The 20,780-nt window shown below is 34.2% G+C and overlaps 2 protein-coding genes and 1 long non-coding RNA gene across 6 annotated transcripts; 1 reads left to right on the top strand and 2 right to left on the bottom strand.

Annotated features, from left to right (window-relative positions):
- Positions 1 to 260: 260 nt before the first annotated feature.
- On the bottom strand, positions 261 to 605 carry LOC113729616 (calcium-binding protein PBP1-like). The gene has a single exon (XM_027253886.2). It carries the CDS (start codon positions 603 to 605, stop codon positions 261 to 263), a length of 345 nt encoding a protein of 114 aa, XP_027109687.2.
- A 2,844-nt stretch (positions 606 to 3,449) lies between these two features.
- LOC140036643 (uncharacterized) lies at positions 3,450 to 6,123 on the bottom strand. The gene is made up of 4 exons (XR_011840207.1): positions 5,436 to 6,123; positions 3,875 to 4,057; positions 3,733 to 3,791; positions 3,450 to 3,634 (listed from the first exon to the last, which is right to left on the bottom strand). It is a non-coding gene; the product is annotated as an uncharacterized lncRNA (long non-coding RNA).
- Positions 6,124 to 12,451: 6,328 nt separating this feature from the next.
- On the top strand, positions 12,452 to 16,860 carry LOC113730869 (G-type lectin S-receptor-like serine/threonine-protein kinase B120). 4 transcript variants are annotated; one of them, XM_072078866.1, is made up of 9 exons: positions 12,452 to 12,905; positions 13,038 to 13,087; positions 13,174 to 14,379; positions 14,944 to 15,054; positions 15,147 to 15,373; positions 15,483 to 15,693; positions 15,878 to 16,115; positions 16,198 to 16,345; positions 16,466 to 16,860. In XM_072078866.1, exons 2-9 carry the CDS (start codon positions 13,042 to 13,044, stop codon positions 16,775 to 16,777), a joined length of 2,499 nt encoding a protein of 832 aa, XP_071934967.1. In that variant the 5' UTR covers positions 12,452 to 12,905; positions 13,038 to 13,041; the 3' UTR covers positions 16,778 to 16,860. The 4 variants fall into 4 exon arrangements, with proteins under 4 accessions (XP_071934967.1, XP_071934969.1, XP_027111630.2 ...); XM_072078868.1 differs by having other exon boundaries at positions 13,038 to 13,467; positions 13,588 to 14,379; XM_027255829.2 differs by having other exon boundaries at positions 13,038 to 14,379.
- The last annotated feature ends 3,920 nt before the right edge of the window (positions 16,861 to 20,780 follow it).

Below are 20,780 nucleotides of genomic sequence, written 5' to 3'. Positions count from 1 at the left end.
ATTAATAAGACTTAAAACCAGGCTTCAGAAATGCCCATCTGTGGAAAATATGACTCAGTAGTGTTGCGCGGTTACTTCAATTTGATTGATGATTTCACACATGGATGAGCCAAATTCATCAGACAAAATCTACAGCAAGTAATTACCCCTATGATGGAGCAAAATTAATTCGAAAATTATTATTAATAAATACAAGCAATCGGATGGATGCCCTTGATTGATCTATTAATCTAAAATACCATTACTTACTAAATTAGAGACTATGACTGATTCAATATAGCTTCTTCAACAAACATTCTTGAAGTCTTCATTAGCTCGGGACTCAATCTAAACATGAGAACACAAAACTCCATTTCATTCAGATTCCCATCACCATCCGAATCCCCTTCTTCTATCATAGATAGCAATTCATCATCCTTCATGTCTTGCAAACCTAACAAGGCTGAATTTTTCTTCAAGCTTTCCAATGTGATCAACCCTTTTTTTTCATCCATCAGCAACCTAAACCCATTGCATAGCTCATCCAAGAATCCTTCTGCGCCAAGTTTCTCCACCATTGCGGGGAAAAAATCTTCAAACTCGGCAAGATTGCCTTTTAATGCCATTAATTTCTTTGTCAAATATGTAAGCACGTAGGAGATGCAAATTACACAAGAATTTGATGCAAAACATGGGATGGTGTAGGAAGGCTTTAAATAATCAGAGATGGGCAGATCGATAAAACAGCGAAATTTCTTGGTGGAAGGAGTTGTAGGCCGAAGGAGATGCCAACGAAGGTACAGATCAGAAGGGGTCTTGCGTTGGAATCGGGGTGTTTTTGCAGTTAAGGTTCTTGGCCGTTTCATGGTGGCATCACGGCTAGGCCTTCCTCGAAGTTGCATGGGAAGCTGCCCGAAACCAATTTCTAGATAACGTTGGCTTTGGCTCTAGGTGGTCAGCAGTCACGGCAAGCATATTCCTTTCTGGGCAGAAACTTAATTTGGAGGCAGTCTCCAAAGAATTCCATTTATCACATATTTCTCGTAGAAGCAAGTTACCAACCAGATTTATGTAAAATTGAATTTGGCTGAGTGGTTATAGGCATATTTGGAATGGTTATAGACAAGTTTAAATGAGCTTTGAATAAAGTGCTAGTCATTCTTCCACATTTACAAGAATACTTTTGAATTTCGCACTAAATCATGTCCGAGTAATGTAATCTCTTGGCTTAGAATTACTTTCAAAAAACTATTCTCACGGTGTTAGTGTGTGAGTAGAGGTGTCAATCACAATTGAATTATATTGATTCGCCCAAATCTACCCACTAAAAACTCGTCCAAACCCATTCATTAACTTTAAATGGGTTTAAATAGGTATTCAATTAAATCTATTTAATTGGTAGGCAGTGGATTAACTCTACTCACCTATTTATATTCATTTAAAAATAATTATACATTTAAACTCAATTTTTATTAAGTTTAAAGGAGATAAATTTGAATTTGCTACCAATCTAATAGCAATAAAATACCATTATTTCTTCTCAAATAATATCCAAAAAAATAAAAATAAATAGAATTTCAAATGAGTCATAAATGAATAATTAAGTATACCCCTACCTATTTATTAAGTATCCATTTAAATAAGTGAATATAAATGGGTTAACTCAATTATACCCATGATCTAATTATGATCCACCCAAACCTATCTAAATCACCCATTTTGACACCTCTATGTATGAGATGAAACATTCCAGCCTAGTCAAACCCCTAAAATGTCGCTTTGAGGCTGAAGGGCTTAATTGATCCTTCTTATAAAATATAATTAAGGATATAATAGACAACATAACAAAATAACGATACTAAAATACTTTACCAAATGATATAACTATCAGTTTCTCTTGCACGCAATTTTTGAATTACAGAAGTATGACTTTTAGCAATTGGTCAAAATATATCACAATTATACTGTCAAGTGTGAAAAATGAAGCTATAGCCGTGTCCCATATTTTCTTTTTGAATCCTCTTCAAAGGCATCGATTCTGATTGCATTAACAAATTAAATTCTGCATCCCCTCCACCTAAATTTCTTTCCTTGCAATTTTCCTCTAATAATTTATATCAGACAATGTTAGATTTACACCTTCAATGAATGCATGGTATACAGACATACATTCATGAACGTTTCTCAAATTATGCATATAGCCCTATTAGCATTGATGAATTTTTTCATTGCCAGTTGATAATATCAATTCTATGTAACGTATCTATACATGCACAGTAGATTTTTTTCAACTTGTTCCCATTTGTGACAATAGGGTTCTGTACAACTTTTGTACGTAATAGGCCTGGTATGTTTCATGTTGGATCCAATTAAATCTGATCCTTTTCTCCTTTCAAATGGGTCGCTAAGAGAGTCGCTTCCAGAGTCCAAAGAGCTCGAACCCGGTCCATGACAGAGTCTAGGCTTTTATATACAAAAAAAAAAAAAACAGAGTCAAATTAAGTTGTCTAAAGTAGGGGTGTCAACGAATCGAATCAAGCTCGAATATTAGTTTGATCGAGTTCGAGTTCGACAAAGTGCTTGAGGCTCGAGATCGACGAATATTAATTTTACATGCTCGAATTCGATTCGTAAGGAATTCGTGAGGATCGAGCTCGTGTTCGAAATTGCTCGAGCTCGAGTTCGAACAGTCGCTCGTGTTCGAAATTGCTCGAATTGTGGTCGAGCTCGTGTTCGAAATTGCTCGAATTGCGGTCGAGCTCGAGCTCGAGCTCGAAGGTCCATTAAAATTGTGCTCGTTTAAAGCCTGCTGAATGCTGAACCAAATGATCTACACAAAGATACTCTATATCAACGACATTTTGCAATACAATGAAAGGGGTAAAGAACACAAAAACGTTAATAACTAATACAGATATTTTAAAATGTGTTTGACTGAATCTTGGAGTAGGACTTTTTTATACACCAAGTAACTGCACAAGCTGTTATTGTTAAAATATGTCGTTCAAACTATCTACTCTAGTAATCAATATTTCAAGTAGCACAAAGAGGGACATCAGAGGTATCTTGTTAGTAAGACAAAATCATATTCATCTGATTCCTTTTTAGCCTTGACATTTGTTACATGTTAAGGCTAAAATCATACATCTAATGCCTGGACACAGAACACAAATAAGTCAGTCTGCAATATCCTTAAGCAGAATTTGTCCTTCATTCAGCCTTTTATCTGAACCAAATCACTGAACAGCACTGTCCAAAGTCCAAACTCATCCATATGATTGAGAATCTAAGACAAGCCAGCTTTAAATATCAATTTAAAGCCAAAGCATCAAACTGTCAAAAATTTAGCAGCCTAATGCCAAGTTGTCAACCAATATCCAAATGCATCCATACATATTTTAACATCAAAACCAGCATCCAAATTCAAAGATAAGTCAGACAACCAACATCCACCAAGTCACACAAATAGAAACAACAAAGACAAAGTGTCAACAACTCAACATTCAAGAGAATGTCTTCAACAGGCAATGTCAATTGTCAAGAAATAATCATACTTAAAAAAGTGAAACAAATTTTGCAATTAAAGCAATAAAACAGCAACTTCTTGTCCATTCCACGATAATCCTTTCCAACTTTCCAATTTCAACTGCAAGCCCTATAAAAAAATAATAATTTAAGTAATAAAATAGTAGTGGTAAAATCTAAAACAAGATATTTGAAGAGGAATCGAAGTGTTAAACACAAATAATGTACCTTTCCAATTATCACATTCATTTTATGGGAAGTAGAATCTCTTTTGCTGCCTTCAATTTCTGCAAAATAATAATAATAATAACAATAACAATAAGTAATAAACTAATTTTGTTTCAATAACATGAATTTGAAATAAACTTACTTTTATCTTTTTTTTCACTCCATGAATGTTTCGGCACCAATCTCCGGCACACATAAGCATTTCTACAGTTTCAGGAGCTAGTGAGGCTCTATAAGAGTCAATTACTCTTGTTCCTTGCATTAGAGGAATCTGCCCCTGACATGACTCGATTGGAATAAGATTCAAGTGCGGTTATGGGCCGAGCTGAAAATAAAAGAAATTTTAGCTGATTTTCGAATCAAAAGCTGCACTTGGATGAGAAAAAAGAGCTAATTCTAACTAGTACAACGAATTCCATAACGAGTTCATCCCAGTAGTTGAACATTTTTAACTAATACAGCGAATTCCTATAATACAAGGAAATTTAATAATGAAGATAAAAAAAAATTATACTTAACAAACCTGAAAATAATCAAGAGGGTTAAAGAAGAACTATAGCAGGCATTGCACCAGTCATAGATAATTTTAAGTTGGTTGCTTTTCTTTTTCTTCCAAGAGTTAATAAAGATTGAGAATAAAAACTAGAACGAACTAAAACTAACTTCAATGACCAGAGATTAAAAGCTAATTGAATGATTTTTCCTTTTATATCAGTTAATAGAAGCCTTTTAACAACGAATAAATTTCTTCAAGAAATGTATTAAAGAAAGAACTGATGGAAGTATGAAGTAAAAATTGGTTGTGGAATCTGAACTCTTACTTTAGCAAAAGTTTGAATAATCTAAAACATGTGATTGGGTTAAAATATTACGGATACCATCCCATTTTACTGGACCTCCATTAATTCTCAATACCCAGGAAAAGAGAACAAAGTTTTTCCTACACTCTGTCATGGCAATAGTCTTAAATTCGCTGCTACTTTTATCTCAGAATACTGCCAGTCACAAACACACTCGCGCACTCAACCGTTTTCACATAAACTACAAAAGAACAGGACAACCTTCCCAAAACTTTGAACAAGTTTAAACAGAGGTTTAAAGGAATCATATCAATTGTTGATTATATAGGAGTATGGGAAATTCAAAACTTTTCCCTTCGTTACCATCTGTTGACTTCTACCAGGTTTCCCATTCTGGATGCAGAGTCTTTACTAACTCTGAGCCTCCAGGGTGGAGTAGTAAAGAAGCAAATCTAACTAGACAATAGAAGAGACAAAGCAAAGCTGACAAAAACATTTAAATTTAAAGCTCGCAAAAACATTTAAAGCTCGAGCTCTTCCCTTCGCAAACAGGAAGCAAAACTGTCGGTGGTTTTCTTTTTCTTTCTTCTTTTTTTTTCCAACTACTACCAGTATTTGTGTCGTAATCGCCTTCATTGCTACTGTTTTGCAGCAGAAAACCATTTCCGGGCGTGTTGCTACTGCTAATTTAGTAAAAGAAAACCATTGCTACTCTAATTCAGTAAATATCTTTTGCCGGAAGCGTACAGATTATGAACCCTAGTTATGCGCCTATTTTGCTAAGATTTATTCAGTGAATCATACTCCAGAGATCACAGAATTTAAGCCAAACCTTATAAAATGAAAATGACGAGGTTGCGACGAAGCTGGGACCAGCCAAATTACTTAAGGATAACATCTTACCTGCTGCACGAGCAGCACGACTGCACCTGCTTCAAGATCCAAGGATTCCAAGCTCCCGGTCGCCGCACGCCTGCACCGACTGCACAATCCAAATGGGTGGAGTAGCAACAACAAAATGAAACGGCTGGAGCTAGCAACCCAAATGGGTTTGATTTGAAATTGGAATTAGGGATTGAGGTGAGGAATGGGGATTAAGGAATAGGTAATTAGGGACAGCCGTGCACTGAGGTGAGGAAGAAGAAAGAAGACGGCGTTTTTGGACAGAGATTGAATTGAAGCTCTCGACGGCTTGACCTAATTAGAGTTTGATACTTTGATATGTGAATTTTACTTTTTTTTAGGAATTATCTGGAAAGACACAAGAATACCCCAATTATATTTTAAATTTTAATAGGTAAAACATGTAATTAAGCTTACAACTATATATATCTAAGTAATTTTACAAATATAAAATTATATATATTTAAATATACTTTAAACTCGAAAAGCTCGCGAACCTATCGAACATAGCATTTCTAGGCTCGAATTCGATTCGTTGAAATATTCGAATAGTTCGAGCACGACTCGAGCTCGATTTTATCGAACTCGAGCCGATCTTTTGCTCGAACTGCTTGCGAACTATTCGCGAGCAGCTCGATTCGTTGACACCCCTAGTCTAAAGTACCTAAGGGATTTATGAATTTGGACAACACAAGTGACCAAGTGAAACTTCGTCGGCGTGTCATTAGCCAAACAAATACCAGCAGCATCAAAAGTATACTATCTTGATAAGAAGAAAAAAACAATGGCAGTAATCTGCCGGCGTCAGTAAGATCAGAAATTCCGCTTGGGTCGTCTTTCTCTGGGCTTGTGGGGGGTCTTCACCGCTTAGTAGCAGCGGGTCCAATGGGCTTGGCCCCTGTCGGGGTTTCTATCCCACATCGGCTTTGGGGGGGTTGGGATTTGGGTAGTTAAGTCCCTGGGAGCAATCCAAGAGTTGCCGGCTTTTGGGTTAACTTCTGGGATTAGGTTTAATTAGTCAAATAACGTTTCTCGAAAGAAGATATGACACTTTACAGTTCAAAGTGGTTGAAATTTGACATACTATCTTGTTTCCCTTTATCTGCATAGCTTTATAGTATAGCTTTAGCCAACCTTTTTTTTAAAATCTTTTTCATAAGATTATAAGGACTCTGCAGTAGTGAGAGTAATACACTCACCAAACTAATAATTCACAAATAACAATTCAATTGCAATACATTAGACTTGCAAAAAGTGGGAGAAAAAACTCACGTATAGTGAGACTTGAAGCGTTAATCAACTTTGTTAGCATAATTAAACTAAACTTCTTAATAGTTTATGCTTCCTATTTCAAATTTAGAAATTTTCATATACAGTCAAGTTTTAGTAATTTACTTGTTGTTTGGGTATGGAATAATTATTTGGTAGTTTTTGTCTTAATCGTTTCTTATTCACCAAATCTTGTGTGCTGTATATAAAATTGTGTGATTGTTGTAAAGATAATTCTATCTAAAACTTATGTCGGTTTCAATATGAGAGTTGAATGTGATTCATATTTGTACGATTTATAAAACTTACCCTCTCCCATACGCGCGTGTGTGTGTGTGTGAAATATACTTCCACTCCACTATGTGATTTTGTGTACTAACAAACTTGGCACAATAGTCGAGTTCCATGGAGTGGCAAAACGGTATCCTAACAACTGTGCAACATAAGGCGACCGTTAATAATTTCTCTTTTTAGTTTTAAGGATGATTAACTGTAGGACTTTACCTGTCTCTTAATAGCTCAAACTTGGTAATTTAGATCTTTTATTGGTGCAAAAAAAACTTCAAATAATTTTAGCTTCAGTCAACATGATGGACCAAAATAGATCCTACAACCATAAATCGCTTCTGGGGATACATAGGACTGGTAAGAGGATTGGAGCAGCCTAAACTAGGCTTGGGCCTGAGCTTCATGTTTAACTTTGATAGGCAGGGCTTTATTTAACTTATAGGCAGCGTAAATATAATACTACTTGAATTAAATTTAAATTGAGTTTGGGCTTTATTAGGCTCTGCTCAATTAAATTCAACTTTGATAGGCCTATGTTTGACTCAAAAAATTAAACACACGCACACACACAAAAATTAATAATTTATAATTATATTATATAATACATAAATATTTACAATATATTATTTGTAATTACATATTTTTATTTTGAGTTTGGGCCCAACCTAAGAGAGGCTTGAAACGCTAATGTAGTTTTTGAGATGAAGATGAACCTCATAATATAAACTCAAAATCTGGAAGGCTGAAAGGTCTATTTCTTTGTGAACTGAGTTTAGACTAGATTTGAGCGCAAATGTTTGATAAAGCTTGTAAGCTCTATTATTTTGAAGTTTGAGATCAATTTATTATTCAAATAACTCGAACTCGAACTCAAATTTCGCAAAATCGACCTAGAGTCCAGCACCAACAAGCACAGTTCATTTACGCCCGTACATTTTACTCGACTTTTGGGATTTTTTTTTTTTTTTCGACACAGGGGTGTCCGGGTCAATCCTTACGGGGCCCGACTAATCCCCTGCGGCCCAGGCCCGACGCCCCAACCCGGTCCGAACACGTTAAGTGCGGGGAGGAATCCAGCGTAGCGAAGACTCGAACTTGTGATCTCAAGGGTCACTGGTAAGAGGCGCTGCCGCTGGACCATTCATGCGAAGGCTCGACTTTTGGGACTTCGAAAGTGAGAAACGTTCTTAACGACCTTTTATTTTGCGAAAAGAGAAAGCATCGCGTGGGGTTCGATTTCTCAAGTTGATCAAACCCATGTTTATGACGCCAGTTGACTAATCTCTTCCCCTATTTGACTAAGAAAAAGAACACGCTGATCTAGTGTGAAACTCATTTTTTTATTCTCGTAGCACGGAGTCGGCAAAAGTTGGCGCGATTCGTCTCTAATCTTAGCCAACCCGTCAATTTGGGCAGCCACAAAAGGTATAAAAACATCATCATTTCTGGAAGCATTTTTCTCCGTGTGTGTTCGTTTGTTTTATGTTTATTATTTTGTTGAAAAACAAATAAGTCGAAGATGCATTTTCCATTCTGGGATTCTGGCAGTGTATCAATAAATAGCTCTCAAGCTCAGCTGCTTCCGTTGTCAATATTGCTGCAGATGCTGTATGAAAAAGGAGAAAAAGGAAAATTTGTAAAATTTCTTTTTTAATTAATAATGCTGGAGATTTTATATCATTCTAGGATACTCAAGATAAAGGATTGGGATAATTTCAGAAAACTCCCCTGAGGTTTCTAACAATTTCATTAAGTTCCTCTGAGGTTTGAAAAATTACACCTACCTCCCTTGATTTGATAGTTTTAGTAAAAAAAACCTTAAAATAATATTGACTTGGTTAAATTTTTAAATAAATACTCAAAAATGCCTTTGTGTACTGAGTTTTAATTTACTTTCCTATCCAATTATAAAATTATCTAGTGTAATTATAAGGAAAAGATGCCAAATCTTTCATGTACATACCTACTATTTGATAAATAACTATAATAATAATAATTTTATCGCTATGATAGGATACTTTTTATGGTATTTTATTATGGATTTAGATTTATAAGATAGAAAAGAAAATGTCAAAATAATTGATTTAGAGCTTATGAATTTTTCGAGTAGTGGGATTATCATAATTTAGTAGTGATTGTGGGCTATTTGTTTTTGATTTATTGTTAATTTTAATACCAAAAAATAGAAAACAAAGATTAGCAAAAAACATTGTATTACGTATAAAGTTAACTCATAAAAAAAATCACTAGTTCAACATTTGGTTACAATAGAAACTAGAGATAATAGTGGTAGTTCTACAGTTTTATTGGTAAAAAATTAAAATAAAAAATAATAAGAAGTAAAAGAATGAAAAAAATAATTTTAAAAGTCATTCTAAGTATAAGTATATCAAACAAGGGAATTGCATTAAAATATTTAAGGGTAGTATTTTTATTTTAAATGATAAAAGAGGTATGTGTAATTTTAAAAATCTCGAGGGAGCTGAATGAAATTGTTAAAAACCTCAAGGGAGGTTTCTGAAATTATCCCTAAAGGATTTTGTGTAATACGATTGTGGGCGGGATTCAGGGAGGGTAAAACACTTAACACCTAATTATTGAAGGCGGCAAGATTAAGCTTCCTAAAATGTGATATCAAGTTGTTGCACTTTTAGCGACTATTTGATTACTTGTTGGACCCATCTACTTAAATAAGATAATACCTAAAAATATGGAAGTAAGTTTCCCATCTAAAATAGTAAGTTAACCTTAATAGATTAGTAATTTTTATACCTCAAAAGGTAAGTTGGAATAAAGATTAAACTTACTTTTTAAATAAATAAATTACTACTTCATATCCCAAACTTACTTTTTAGAGAGTAAGTTTAGTTCAAGTAACAGTAAGTTTTTATACATAAATAGTAATTATTACTAATAACATGGTAAATTTGATTAATGATCAAAACTTACTGATTTTTGGAATACATGTACAATTTTACATTAAAAAATTATCTCAAACTAGCATTAGGAAGTTTATTTGAAATAATGATAAGATGTTTTATTAATGATTAAAACTTAGTACCTTAATTAGTAAGTACTCATAATATACCTATATAATAAATGATTATAGGTATAATTTAAAATTTTTTTGTATTTATATATTTTAAAATACTATGAACAGTAGTTTCACTTTTCAGATAACCTTGTAAAATATCTAATAAAATTTTGTCATATTATAAATTTTTAATCATTTTCATTTTTGAAAAGTTTGAAAGTTTGGATAACAATAACAACAAATCTTCCTAGTTATATATAGAATATCACTTGTTTATATATCACAATTTTTATAATTTAACACCTATGAATATAATAAGATGATAAAGTTTTAATAAATTTACATCTGGGACACAAGAATTAATAAGAGTTAAAGCCCAAACAAAATGAGAAATAGTATAACAATAAAAATGACAAAATTAGTATAAATTAAATAAGAAAATCAGTATGATCTGGACTTTTTTCCTTGGGAGATTGTTCATAAAAATAAGATCCAACAATTAAATGAAAATCACTTGCACATATAATACAAGTTTAATTGTTAGTATTTCTTGTGTCCCAGACAATAAATATATCAAAACTTTATCATCTTATTATATTAATAGGTTTTAAATTATAGAAATTACATAGATAAGTGATATTCCATATATAACTAGGAAGATGTGTTGTTATTAATATCCAAACTTTTAAACTTTTCAAAAATTATTCAAAATTATAATATGACAAAATTTTATTATTTTATAAGGTTATGTGAAAGGTTAAAATATTTTTTATAGTATTTTAAAATATATAAATATAAAAATTTTTAAATTATACATATAATCATGTATTTTACAAGTATATTACGAGTACTTACTAACTAAGGTACTAAGTTTTAATCATTAATGAAACATTTTATTGTTATTTCAAATAAACTTCCTAGTATTGGTTTGGTATAAGTTTTTAAAGCAAAATAGTACATTTGTGCCCTAAATTAGTAAGTTTTGGTCATTAATCAAATTTTCTATGTTATAAGTAAGATTTACTATTTATGTATAAAAACTTACTATTACTTGAACTAAACTTACTCTCTCAAAAGTATGTTTGGGATATAAAATAGTAATTTATCTCTTTAAAAAGTAAGTTTCATATTTATTCCAATTTATCTTTTGAGACACAAAAGTTACTAATTATCACGGTTAATTTACTATTTTAGATGAGAAACTTACTTTCTTATTTTTAGGCATTATTCTATTTAGGTGGATAGGTCCAACAGGTAATCAAATTGTCAATAAAAATATAATAACCTGTTATATCAGGTAACAACTATTTAGTTACCATAACGATAGTTACTACAACATTTTCCTATGAAACATATTGAAAGAGATTGAAGTGGGAATGATGGGAATTAGTCGTAAAGACGATTTGATTAGTGAAGGGTAGTTTTGGCTTTCACTTCGCAACTGCTTAATGGTGCATGGACAAATTAACAACTAATAATGGTATTCGTTTTTTTTTTTTTTTGGGGGTTTCATTTAGAGCATGGGGCGCTATGAATGAATCTTGTAACAAATCTTGAATGTTAATTACTACAACTACATGCTTACTCATTCACCATAAGTTCAATTTATTACTTTTTTGAATAAAGATTACAACGAATCTCTGGGAGAAAAAAGTAAGAGATTAGCAACAATGCATTATCGGTTAAAGAAGAAATTAGTAAGACGTGGGTGCTGCAAAGTTTACCTGATAAGGAGATTAATCCCTTGAGTCGAGTCAAATAAACGCCAGAGTGTGAACTCTTGTTAGTCCCATTACCTTCGACCTCACGAATAAATGATTACAAAGTTTATAACAATGTGCTGAGATACGTGGGAACATTATTTTATACTGCGCCAACCGGCGGACCAGTTTTCATCCTTGTATAACTTAATGGTACTATGTTAGTGACAATCTCCAAATTAGACTTGAGGTACAGACGGCTGTCAAGTTTTTGTTGATTTTTGTTCAATTTCACAAGATCTACATTTATTTTTTCAGAATGCAACTCATTATGAATCCAAAATAAATATAAAATAAAAGTTTGTGGGTCTTATACATGACATTAAAAATGATGTACCTATGCAATGATTTCAACCTTACATTTTTTTTTTTGCCAATTTTGACCATGAACTTTTCAGGAACGGTCGCTGCCTCGAAACTCTCGAAATTAGTCAAGTAGGTTGTAATATACTCCCAGAAATTTTTTAACAATGAATTTGCAAAATCGTGTCAATGTGTAAATCAAATCATGTTGAGCGATATTAAGTAATTCATTAATAAAATTTACTTTTTATGCTAAAAGAAAAACATTTATCGATGTGTAATCTCAAGAGTTGAGACTGGACATTACACCAAATCCGATCGCAATCGCAAATGTTGCCGACGACACACTAAGCAATCTTATGCACTCCAAAAACTCGTGAGAAAAAGACATCCTTGAGTGCCCTGCAACAATGACCAGGTGCCTATAAGATACTGACGTCACAGGATGGTATTCTAGTTTGTCTCGCTATAATTATTTTCTTAAAAAAGAACGGATGCAGTATAAATAAATTCTTTTCTATTTGACATAAGAGATGGCTAGGCTCCCTCAAAGATTAACTACCAATTTATATCAATTTGTCCTTTGTTCATTTATTGACCATTATTTCTTCTTTTGTTCTCCTGAGTGGGAAAGGAGAATTTTCGGAAAATGACACTTGATCTTTGTTTTCTGAGCATGTTTTTAGAAAAGTAGATGAAATATTGGAAATCAAACTTTACCTAACAACATCGAAGTTTTTCGCTGGATTGATGTCTAAGGCCTGTCCCAGTGGGCTAGTCAACTAGGAATCTTCAACAATGTGTTTCAGCTTCCAGGTCAATCTTTGTAACTCGTTATAAAATTCCCCTAAATCTCCTGCCGGGGAGGCCTGCACAAAAACTGCTTTCTTGATTCTACTGGCACGTATACAATATCTGATTCTTTAAACTGATTTGATTTCTTTATAGATGTATGTCAGTAACAATCCAGGCTCCGAAATGGGACAGGATTTCAGGAGGTTCAGACATGTCTACTTCTGGTGTTACTTGTGCATGATTTATTGCTTCTGTTTTCTTGGCTTTTCTACTGACAGGATTTCATCAGGGCATCCAGTCAAAGATGGAGATGTGATTGTTTCTGCTGGCAAGAAGTTTGCCTTGGGGTTCTTCCGCTCCGGAAATCCAGATTTAAGGTATGTTGGCATATGGTTTTACGGAATTCCAGAACAGACAATTGTATGGGTTGCAAATAGAGACAAGCCTATTCATGGTCTTGGAGGAACTTTGACCGTGGGAAATCATGGTAATTTAGTCATTTTGGATGCTAATGGTGATTCGATCTGGTCGACAAATGTTGCAGCTGCATCAAGAAATTCTACTGCAATTCTTGAAGATTCTGGTAATCTAATTCTGTTGACTAATCACAGGAAGCTTTATACTAAGAAGCCATCGTGGCAGAGTTTTGATAATCCAACAGACACTTTTTTGCCTGAGATGCAATTCTACTTTAATGTCTCAGCTGGGGAGAACCGTTTTTTCACTTCTTGGAGAAGTGCGAATGATCCTTCGCTGGGCAATTACTCAATGGGCATTGATCCTCGTGGATCGCCACAAATACTAATATGGGAAGGAAGGAACCGGCATTGGAGAAGTGGGTACTGGAATGGACTGATATTCACCGGTATTCCGAGTATGACGGCTATCTACTTGTATGGCTTTAAGCTTATCAACGAGGGGAATGGGAGGTTGCATTTCACTTATACCCCGTCTAATAGTTCAGACTTGATAAAATTCCAGCTACTCTGGAATGGCACTGAGGAGCAAAGAACTTGGGATACTGGTTTGAAGGAGTGGAGTTTAATACAATTACAGCCTGTAAATCAGTGCGAGCTGTACAACAGGTGTGGACCATTCGGGGTTTGTGATGTTAGGAATTCACCGATATGCACTTGTTTGAAAGGGTACGTGCCTAAGGACAATGATCAGTGGAACATTGGGAATTGGTCAGGTGGATGCATTAGGAGGACACAGCTACAATGCGAGACAAATGGGGGGCGAGGAGTTGGGGAAAGTGGGGAAAGAGATGGATTTCTAGAAGTTAAGGATTTAAAATTGCCAGACTTCGTAGATTATGTGGGTTCAGAAAATGTTCAAGAATGCCGAAATAAGTGTTTGTATAATTGTTCATGCATTGCCTTCTCCTTTGCAAGTGGTATCAGCTGCATGATTTGGAGCAAAGACTTGGTTGACATTCAGCAGTTTCAGTATGGAGGGAACACTGTGTTTCTCCGTCTTGCTCATTCTGAGCTAGGTAATGTTTCCAATCGATTTCACTAGCACAATATGCAGAAATTTTCTTCGCTGTTTACAATTTTAGGCTTTTCTTAAGACATTTTGTAATTAGGATACGCTGCCTAAATCCTCAACTCATTGATGTGAAAAATGGTTAAACTCAAACTTTTTTCAAAGGGAAGAGTGGTATTTGTCCCTTTCCAGTGTCTAGGCCTGCTCTTATCCCAGATTTTGATCCTAAAAGTCATCCGTTTTATAGAAAATATGTTGCCAAAGTGGTGACATAAATGTTAACATGTCTATCAGGTTTAAACAAGTGGTGGAGATAGCAGAATGTCGTATAGACAACAGGATTCATTAATAGTTTATAAATATGCATGACAGATTCAATGATCCTCCAACATTACTTTTTTGTTGGTCATTATCAGAGGGAAGCAAGCACATGGAATAAGAATCCAAGTCATGAATGAGTATTTAAGAACAAATAGCGATCCTTCTGAAATTTTTGAAATTTAAGAGACAATAAGTAACACAAGATTTCACTCAGTCAAATTCTGCTTGAATGGACCTCTTTTGAAAACAGGTGACACGAGAAAGGTAACAAAACTACTTCTAGTAGCAACTGTTGTGGTGGGAGTGCTCTTTCTGGGTGTGTCAATCTGGCTGCTTTGGAGGCGCAAAGACAAACTGCAAGGTTTATTCCCTAAAAGCTAATCACTCAGGTTACATGGCTTTATCACCCATAACAGTCATATGACATTTTGGTGTCTGCATAATTATCTGCAGAAGTTTTCAAATCAGCGAAGCAGAGAGAGAGATTTCCAGAAACTCATCCAATCCAGAGTGGAGAACTTTCAAGGGATTTTTCAGGACCGGATGATCTTAGTGTCGAAGGGCAGCAATGTTCTGGGAAAGAATTAACGTATTTCACTTTCAGTAGCGTGGCAGCAGCTACAAACAATTTTTCAGACATAAACAAGCTAGGACAAGGAGGATTTGGCCATGTCTATAAAGTATAGTGCTCACCACATTAGATATATTATATTAGATTGTGACTAGAGATATAAAAGTATCTTGTATCTTGTCTTGATTAAACATGCTTATTCTTCCGCTTACATTCAGGGCAAGCTACCAGGGGGCCAAGATATTGCTGTCAAGAGGCTTTCAAGAAAATCTGGACAAGGGTTGGAGGAATTCAAGAATGAGGTCATGCTAATTGCCAGGTTACAGCACAGAAATCTTGTTAGACTTTTGGGCTGCTGCATTGAAGGAGAGGAGAAAATTCTACTTTACGAGTACATGCCCAACAAAAGCCTAGACTCATTTCTTTTTGGTAAGTGGTCTAGTTTCCTGTTGGTTGCTTAAGTCTTCGTCTATAGGCCATTTATTAATTCTGCAATGGATATTCTTTTCAAGAATATGAAAGAACATGTAAATGCCTACCTTTACACCGTCAAGTACATGTATTTGATATTTATGTCAACGACTTCCTGTTTTCATGCACAAATGTACATCAGACCCTGTAAAACAAAATCAACTAGACTGGAGAACTCGTTTCCTCATAATTGAAGGCATTGCAAGAGGTCTCCTGTATCTTCATCGAGATTCAAGACTCAGAATAATTCACAGGGACTTAAAGGCCAGCAATATTTTGTTGGATGGAGAAATGAATCCAAAGATTTCAGATTTTGGCATGGCCAGAATATTTGGAGGGAACCAAAATGAAGCAAACACAAACAGGGTTGTGGGAACATAGTAAGTACAAACACTTCCATCCATCGTTTTCCTTATTAGAAATGATATTGGTCTTACTTGAAACCTCTTGCTTTCAATTAAGTGGCTACATGGCTCCCGAATATGCGATGGAAGGTCTTTTTTCAGTGAAGTCTGATGTCTACAGCTTTGGCATATTGCTTTTAGAGATTGTAAGTGGCCGGAGAAACACCAGCTTCCGCTCAGCTGAGCACTCAAATATCATTGGATATGTAAGCCTGTACCATAGTCTCTGTGTCTTCAACAATTGATCCTCAGGGTTATAATAATAATTAGTAGTGTGGAAATCTGATTAGAGAGGCCTTTCCTTTTTCTCTTCTGTATTGTTCCAGGCATGGGATCTTTGGGACAGGGGCAAGGCAATAGACTTGCTGGATCCTTCAATTGCAGATACATGTTCCCCTAATGAAGTGTTCAGATGCATCCATATAGGCATGCTCTGTGTGCAAGATTCAGCATCTCATAGACCAAATATGTCAGCTGTGGTATTGATGTTGGAGAGCGAAAATGCAAATTTGCCCATGCCAAAACAGCCTACGTTTACGTCAATGAGAAGATCTCTAGACGTGGATGCTATGTGGAATGAAATTCATGATGTTGTAACCTCAAACAATGTAACCCTCAGTGCAATCCTTGGCAGATAGTTTTCATCTCACTGCTGCTTCAGTTTTACATTTGCAGCAGCCAGCAGCATCTTTACACCGTTAACAGACATATTTTGAGAACATTTTGCCATTTGTTGTTTGGTAATTATCAGTGCCAAAGGTCAGGACTCAGGACACGCCATGCTCTCTCTGCAGTCTGTCATGGTGATGAGCAGGGCCTCCTAATGAATCCTGCAACCCGAATAATTGAAGTTACGACTCAAGCTCATGGGACTATTTCTTTCAGAAAATGAAAAAAAAATTTTTTGGTCATATGCTACAGCATAATTTGGCTTCCTCGATAGCAGGTTGACATCAACACTTCTATTAACAGCAGAGAAAATTCTGATTGGGAGGGGTATAGGGGGGCAATTACCATACAATGCGTATCATTAAATACTTCGAAAATCAAGCTTTACTCAGAATCAGAGCTGATGATCAAGGAGGAGGAGAAAAACTTCCAAACCATAATATCATGCTTTTACCTAAATTGGTTAGCAAAGAAAAAGAAATCAATTCTCTGAGGGTACAGTGGCATATGACACATTGATTGATGTTGTTGTATTGAACTGCTCCTAAGAGTTGTAATCAACAGCCTTAAGGACTCTGAATTACTTAATGTTGCAGAAGTTTGACGAAGTAGCTATTAACTAGCGTGCGTCACCCGAACTAATCGGGTCAAACTTACTAGAAGCCCCCATGTTATTTTCTCTATTGCCACTTGATTGTTCTTAAGGTTTCAAAGCAATTCATATGACTCCTTTGTTCGTAATTTTATGAACAGACAAAATTCAACAAAAAGCAGCCACCTTAACGGTGGCAGAGCCGCACTGCGTTGAGGGTGGGCAATTTTCCCCTCCTTAACTTTACAAAATTTAAAAAATAGCCTCAAAACTATTAAAAATTCTTATGTTTTTTTTTTATCATAATTACACCCCCTTAATTTTGGAAAATATCCTTTTCTCTTTACATTGCCTCACTGTATTATAAGAAATCCTCATTCTCCTCACATGATCTCCCTAAACAACCAATTTCTTTTAGACATTCTCTTTTACAGCACAAATCATTTAAAGCTATTAAAACACAAAATTAATTACTACTCGAATAAGAAATAACTTCAATACTTTTACAACACAAAAAAGCTCAAAATAATACATAAGTTTTAATCAAATTTTTCTTTGCACAATAATAACATCATGTTAGGTCTATAATACTGTCTCCACTAGCCATAGGTCCTTGTTTCGCCAATACTTCTTAACATCCTTAGTTGAAATGTTATTGTTATTGTTACTTTAGTTTTTTTTTTTAATATATATATTACTATTACTTTAGTACTAAACTTAGTGAAGAGCTAATCACTTTGTGTAGACATCAAAAATTTGATAATTTATTTATTTATTATTTTTTTAGTAAAATCATTTTTCTTTTGTTTTGTTTGGAAAATGAAAAAAAAAATATATGGAATTTTCAAAATCAGTTAAAATACTCAAGGTTCATTTGTTTTAACCCAACCAAATTCCCCCCAAATCCAAACAAAACCCAAGCCAAAAGTTAAACAAAGCCCAAACAAAAACTTCATAAAAACCCAAACAAAACCAACAAAACCTGGAAGAAAAAGAAAACAAAAAGAGGCCCATCAGCCCATTTCTTTGTTTTTTCACTTAAAAAAAAAAAAAAAATCTCACGCAGCAACGAGGAAGGCTAGATTTTTGCTTTTTTTTTGGCAACCAAAATTCCTTTTTGCTTCTTGTTTTCTTTCCCTGAAAGTTTAGCAAATACTTGGGACACCTAATCACCCACAATCCAAAATCAAATGGACCAAATATGGCCACAAAACCCTGGTTTCATCTCAACTATTATTCTTAGGGTTTTAATTGGTTTTATTTCATTTAAAAGGCTAAGGGAGATTATTTAGGGAGGGGGAGAGGAAAAAGGAAAAAATTTACCCGCCATAGGATCTAGGAGAGAGGAAAAAGCAAGAAAAAAAAAAAGAAAAATTTTCGCCTGCAAAAATTCTGGAAAAAGCTGGTGAACCAGCCATGTTTGGAGGGGCTTTTCTCCTTCGTTATAGATCGGATTTGAGTGATTTTTCTTTCTGAATTTTGGTGAAACAGATTGAAATAACTTTCGTGTTGAAATATTTCGCTGAAAACCATCCTAAACCCTTCAAATCTCGGCCCAAACTTCGCTCATCAAAACATTTTTCTGCAAAAATTGAGCCAGGGCTGACCGAACATTCCTATTTGTCTGCGCTTTCCGAATTCATCGGACCTCCGTTTGGCCAAATCCTTGTTATTTCACCATCTAAGATTGTATTAGAGAAACTTTTATTTTGAACATTCCCTGAAAAAACATCTGAAAACCCCTCTAATTTGAGCTTGAAATTGCATCTTCATCAGCACTTGGACCACTGCAGCAACAACTTGCTTGGTTCCTTTTCCGAATTTGGGAGCTCTTTTTTTTGAGTTTCTCCACGTTGGTTCGAGTCCTCAAACATATTTAGGTAATTATAATCCTTTCTCTCAGTGGATTTAACATTTTTTATGAGATTTTAAGCCATTACATGAGTTTTTATGAGTTTTGCGCCTTAGATCTCATTTTTCTCATGATTTATAGTGTTTGATGGTGCTGTTTGATATTCAAATAAATTCATGAGATCATGGGAAGCATGTATATGAAAATATCCGGTCTCAAAAGTTAGAAAAAGGACTTCCGGCGATATACCGGGAACTCTGGCCGGAATATTTCCAGTTCCCGGCGTTGACGCACCAAAAATATTCATACTCGCCGGAAAATTCTTGATATTTTCTCTTCTATTTTTTCTCCAATTATTTTTTTTTGTCCTATTATGTTTGATCCATTAAGATGTAAAATTGGGTATGTTTTTGGGTTTGGAAACCGGGCCAAGACTCCATATGGGTTATGAAGCTTAGGCCCAACATTTCTTTTGTTAGATTTGGTTTTCAAAAATGATGGGCGGGTCCTTTTCTGACTTGGGCCGAAGAGATTTTCAGCCTAAAATAAAACAAAGATGGCCCAATAATGTTTTCTTAAGAAATCAGAGAGAAATTTTACAATCAGGCCCCTTTTCTTTTAAGTAATTTTATTTTATCCCTATAATTTCGAATTCCTTTCAATTAGGTCCTTACTTTAATTTCATTTTGGTCGCTAAACTTTATCTTTTATTCAATTTTGCCTTTATTTTTCAAAAATTATAATTTGACCCTAAAAGCTTTTCAAATTTTGCAATTAGGTCTCTAATGGTTTTGATTTCTCAAGTATGATTGTTTATCTTCTTTTATTGTTAAGCATACTTCATTTAAATGTATTTAATGAGTAAATTTTAGGGATTTTATGTTCATTCATATTTCTTTGAAATAAATAAAGTGAATTTGCTATATTATTTACATTTTCTTTTAAATTGTTAATTAAATTAGTGTATTGACTATTTTATTGGTTTTGGAATATAAATAGGACAAATTCTACCTCATTTAAGCACTACTTCAAGAGAGGTCCTTCTATTATTATTTTAAGTTTTTTTATGTGCTTCTATGTTTTTTTTTAATGTATGATTGCATGTTTTGAATGTTTTTTCTTTCATTTACTCATTTTATCCATATAAGTTTCATTCGTTTTTTTTTTTTTTGATGATTATTTGGGAGGTGTTTAAATGCCAAATTGTAATAAATAGGTGTCCAAGAAATGTATTTAGTTAGACCATGTAATAGATAGATATTATTTTTGTCAAAAATATAATTAATTAGATAAATATAATAGATAGGTTTATTATTTCTAAAAATTTCCCTTCTAAATTGTAGTTAGAGTTCCCAATGTAATAGTTAGTTGTTATTTACTTGCATGTTTGTCTGCTTATGTGCTTATGTGTTTATTCGCTTTCTCTAAAGTTTTACATCTAGATATTATGTCTATGTACTATGTACTCTACATGTTCTATATATTTTATATGTTTATTTGCTTTAATTATATTTTATATGTTTTGTTT

The sequence above is a fragment of the Coffea arabica genome, chromosome 2e (genome assembly GCF_036785885.1).
Source record: "Coffea arabica cultivar ET-39 chromosome 2e, Coffea Arabica ET-39 HiFi, whole genome shotgun sequence".
Classification (NCBI taxonomy): Eukaryota; Viridiplantae; Streptophyta; class Magnoliopsida; order Gentianales; family Rubiaceae; genus Coffea; species Coffea arabica.
Note: the sequence above shows the minus strand (reverse complement) of the source record. Positions and strands in the feature narration are given on the sequence as shown.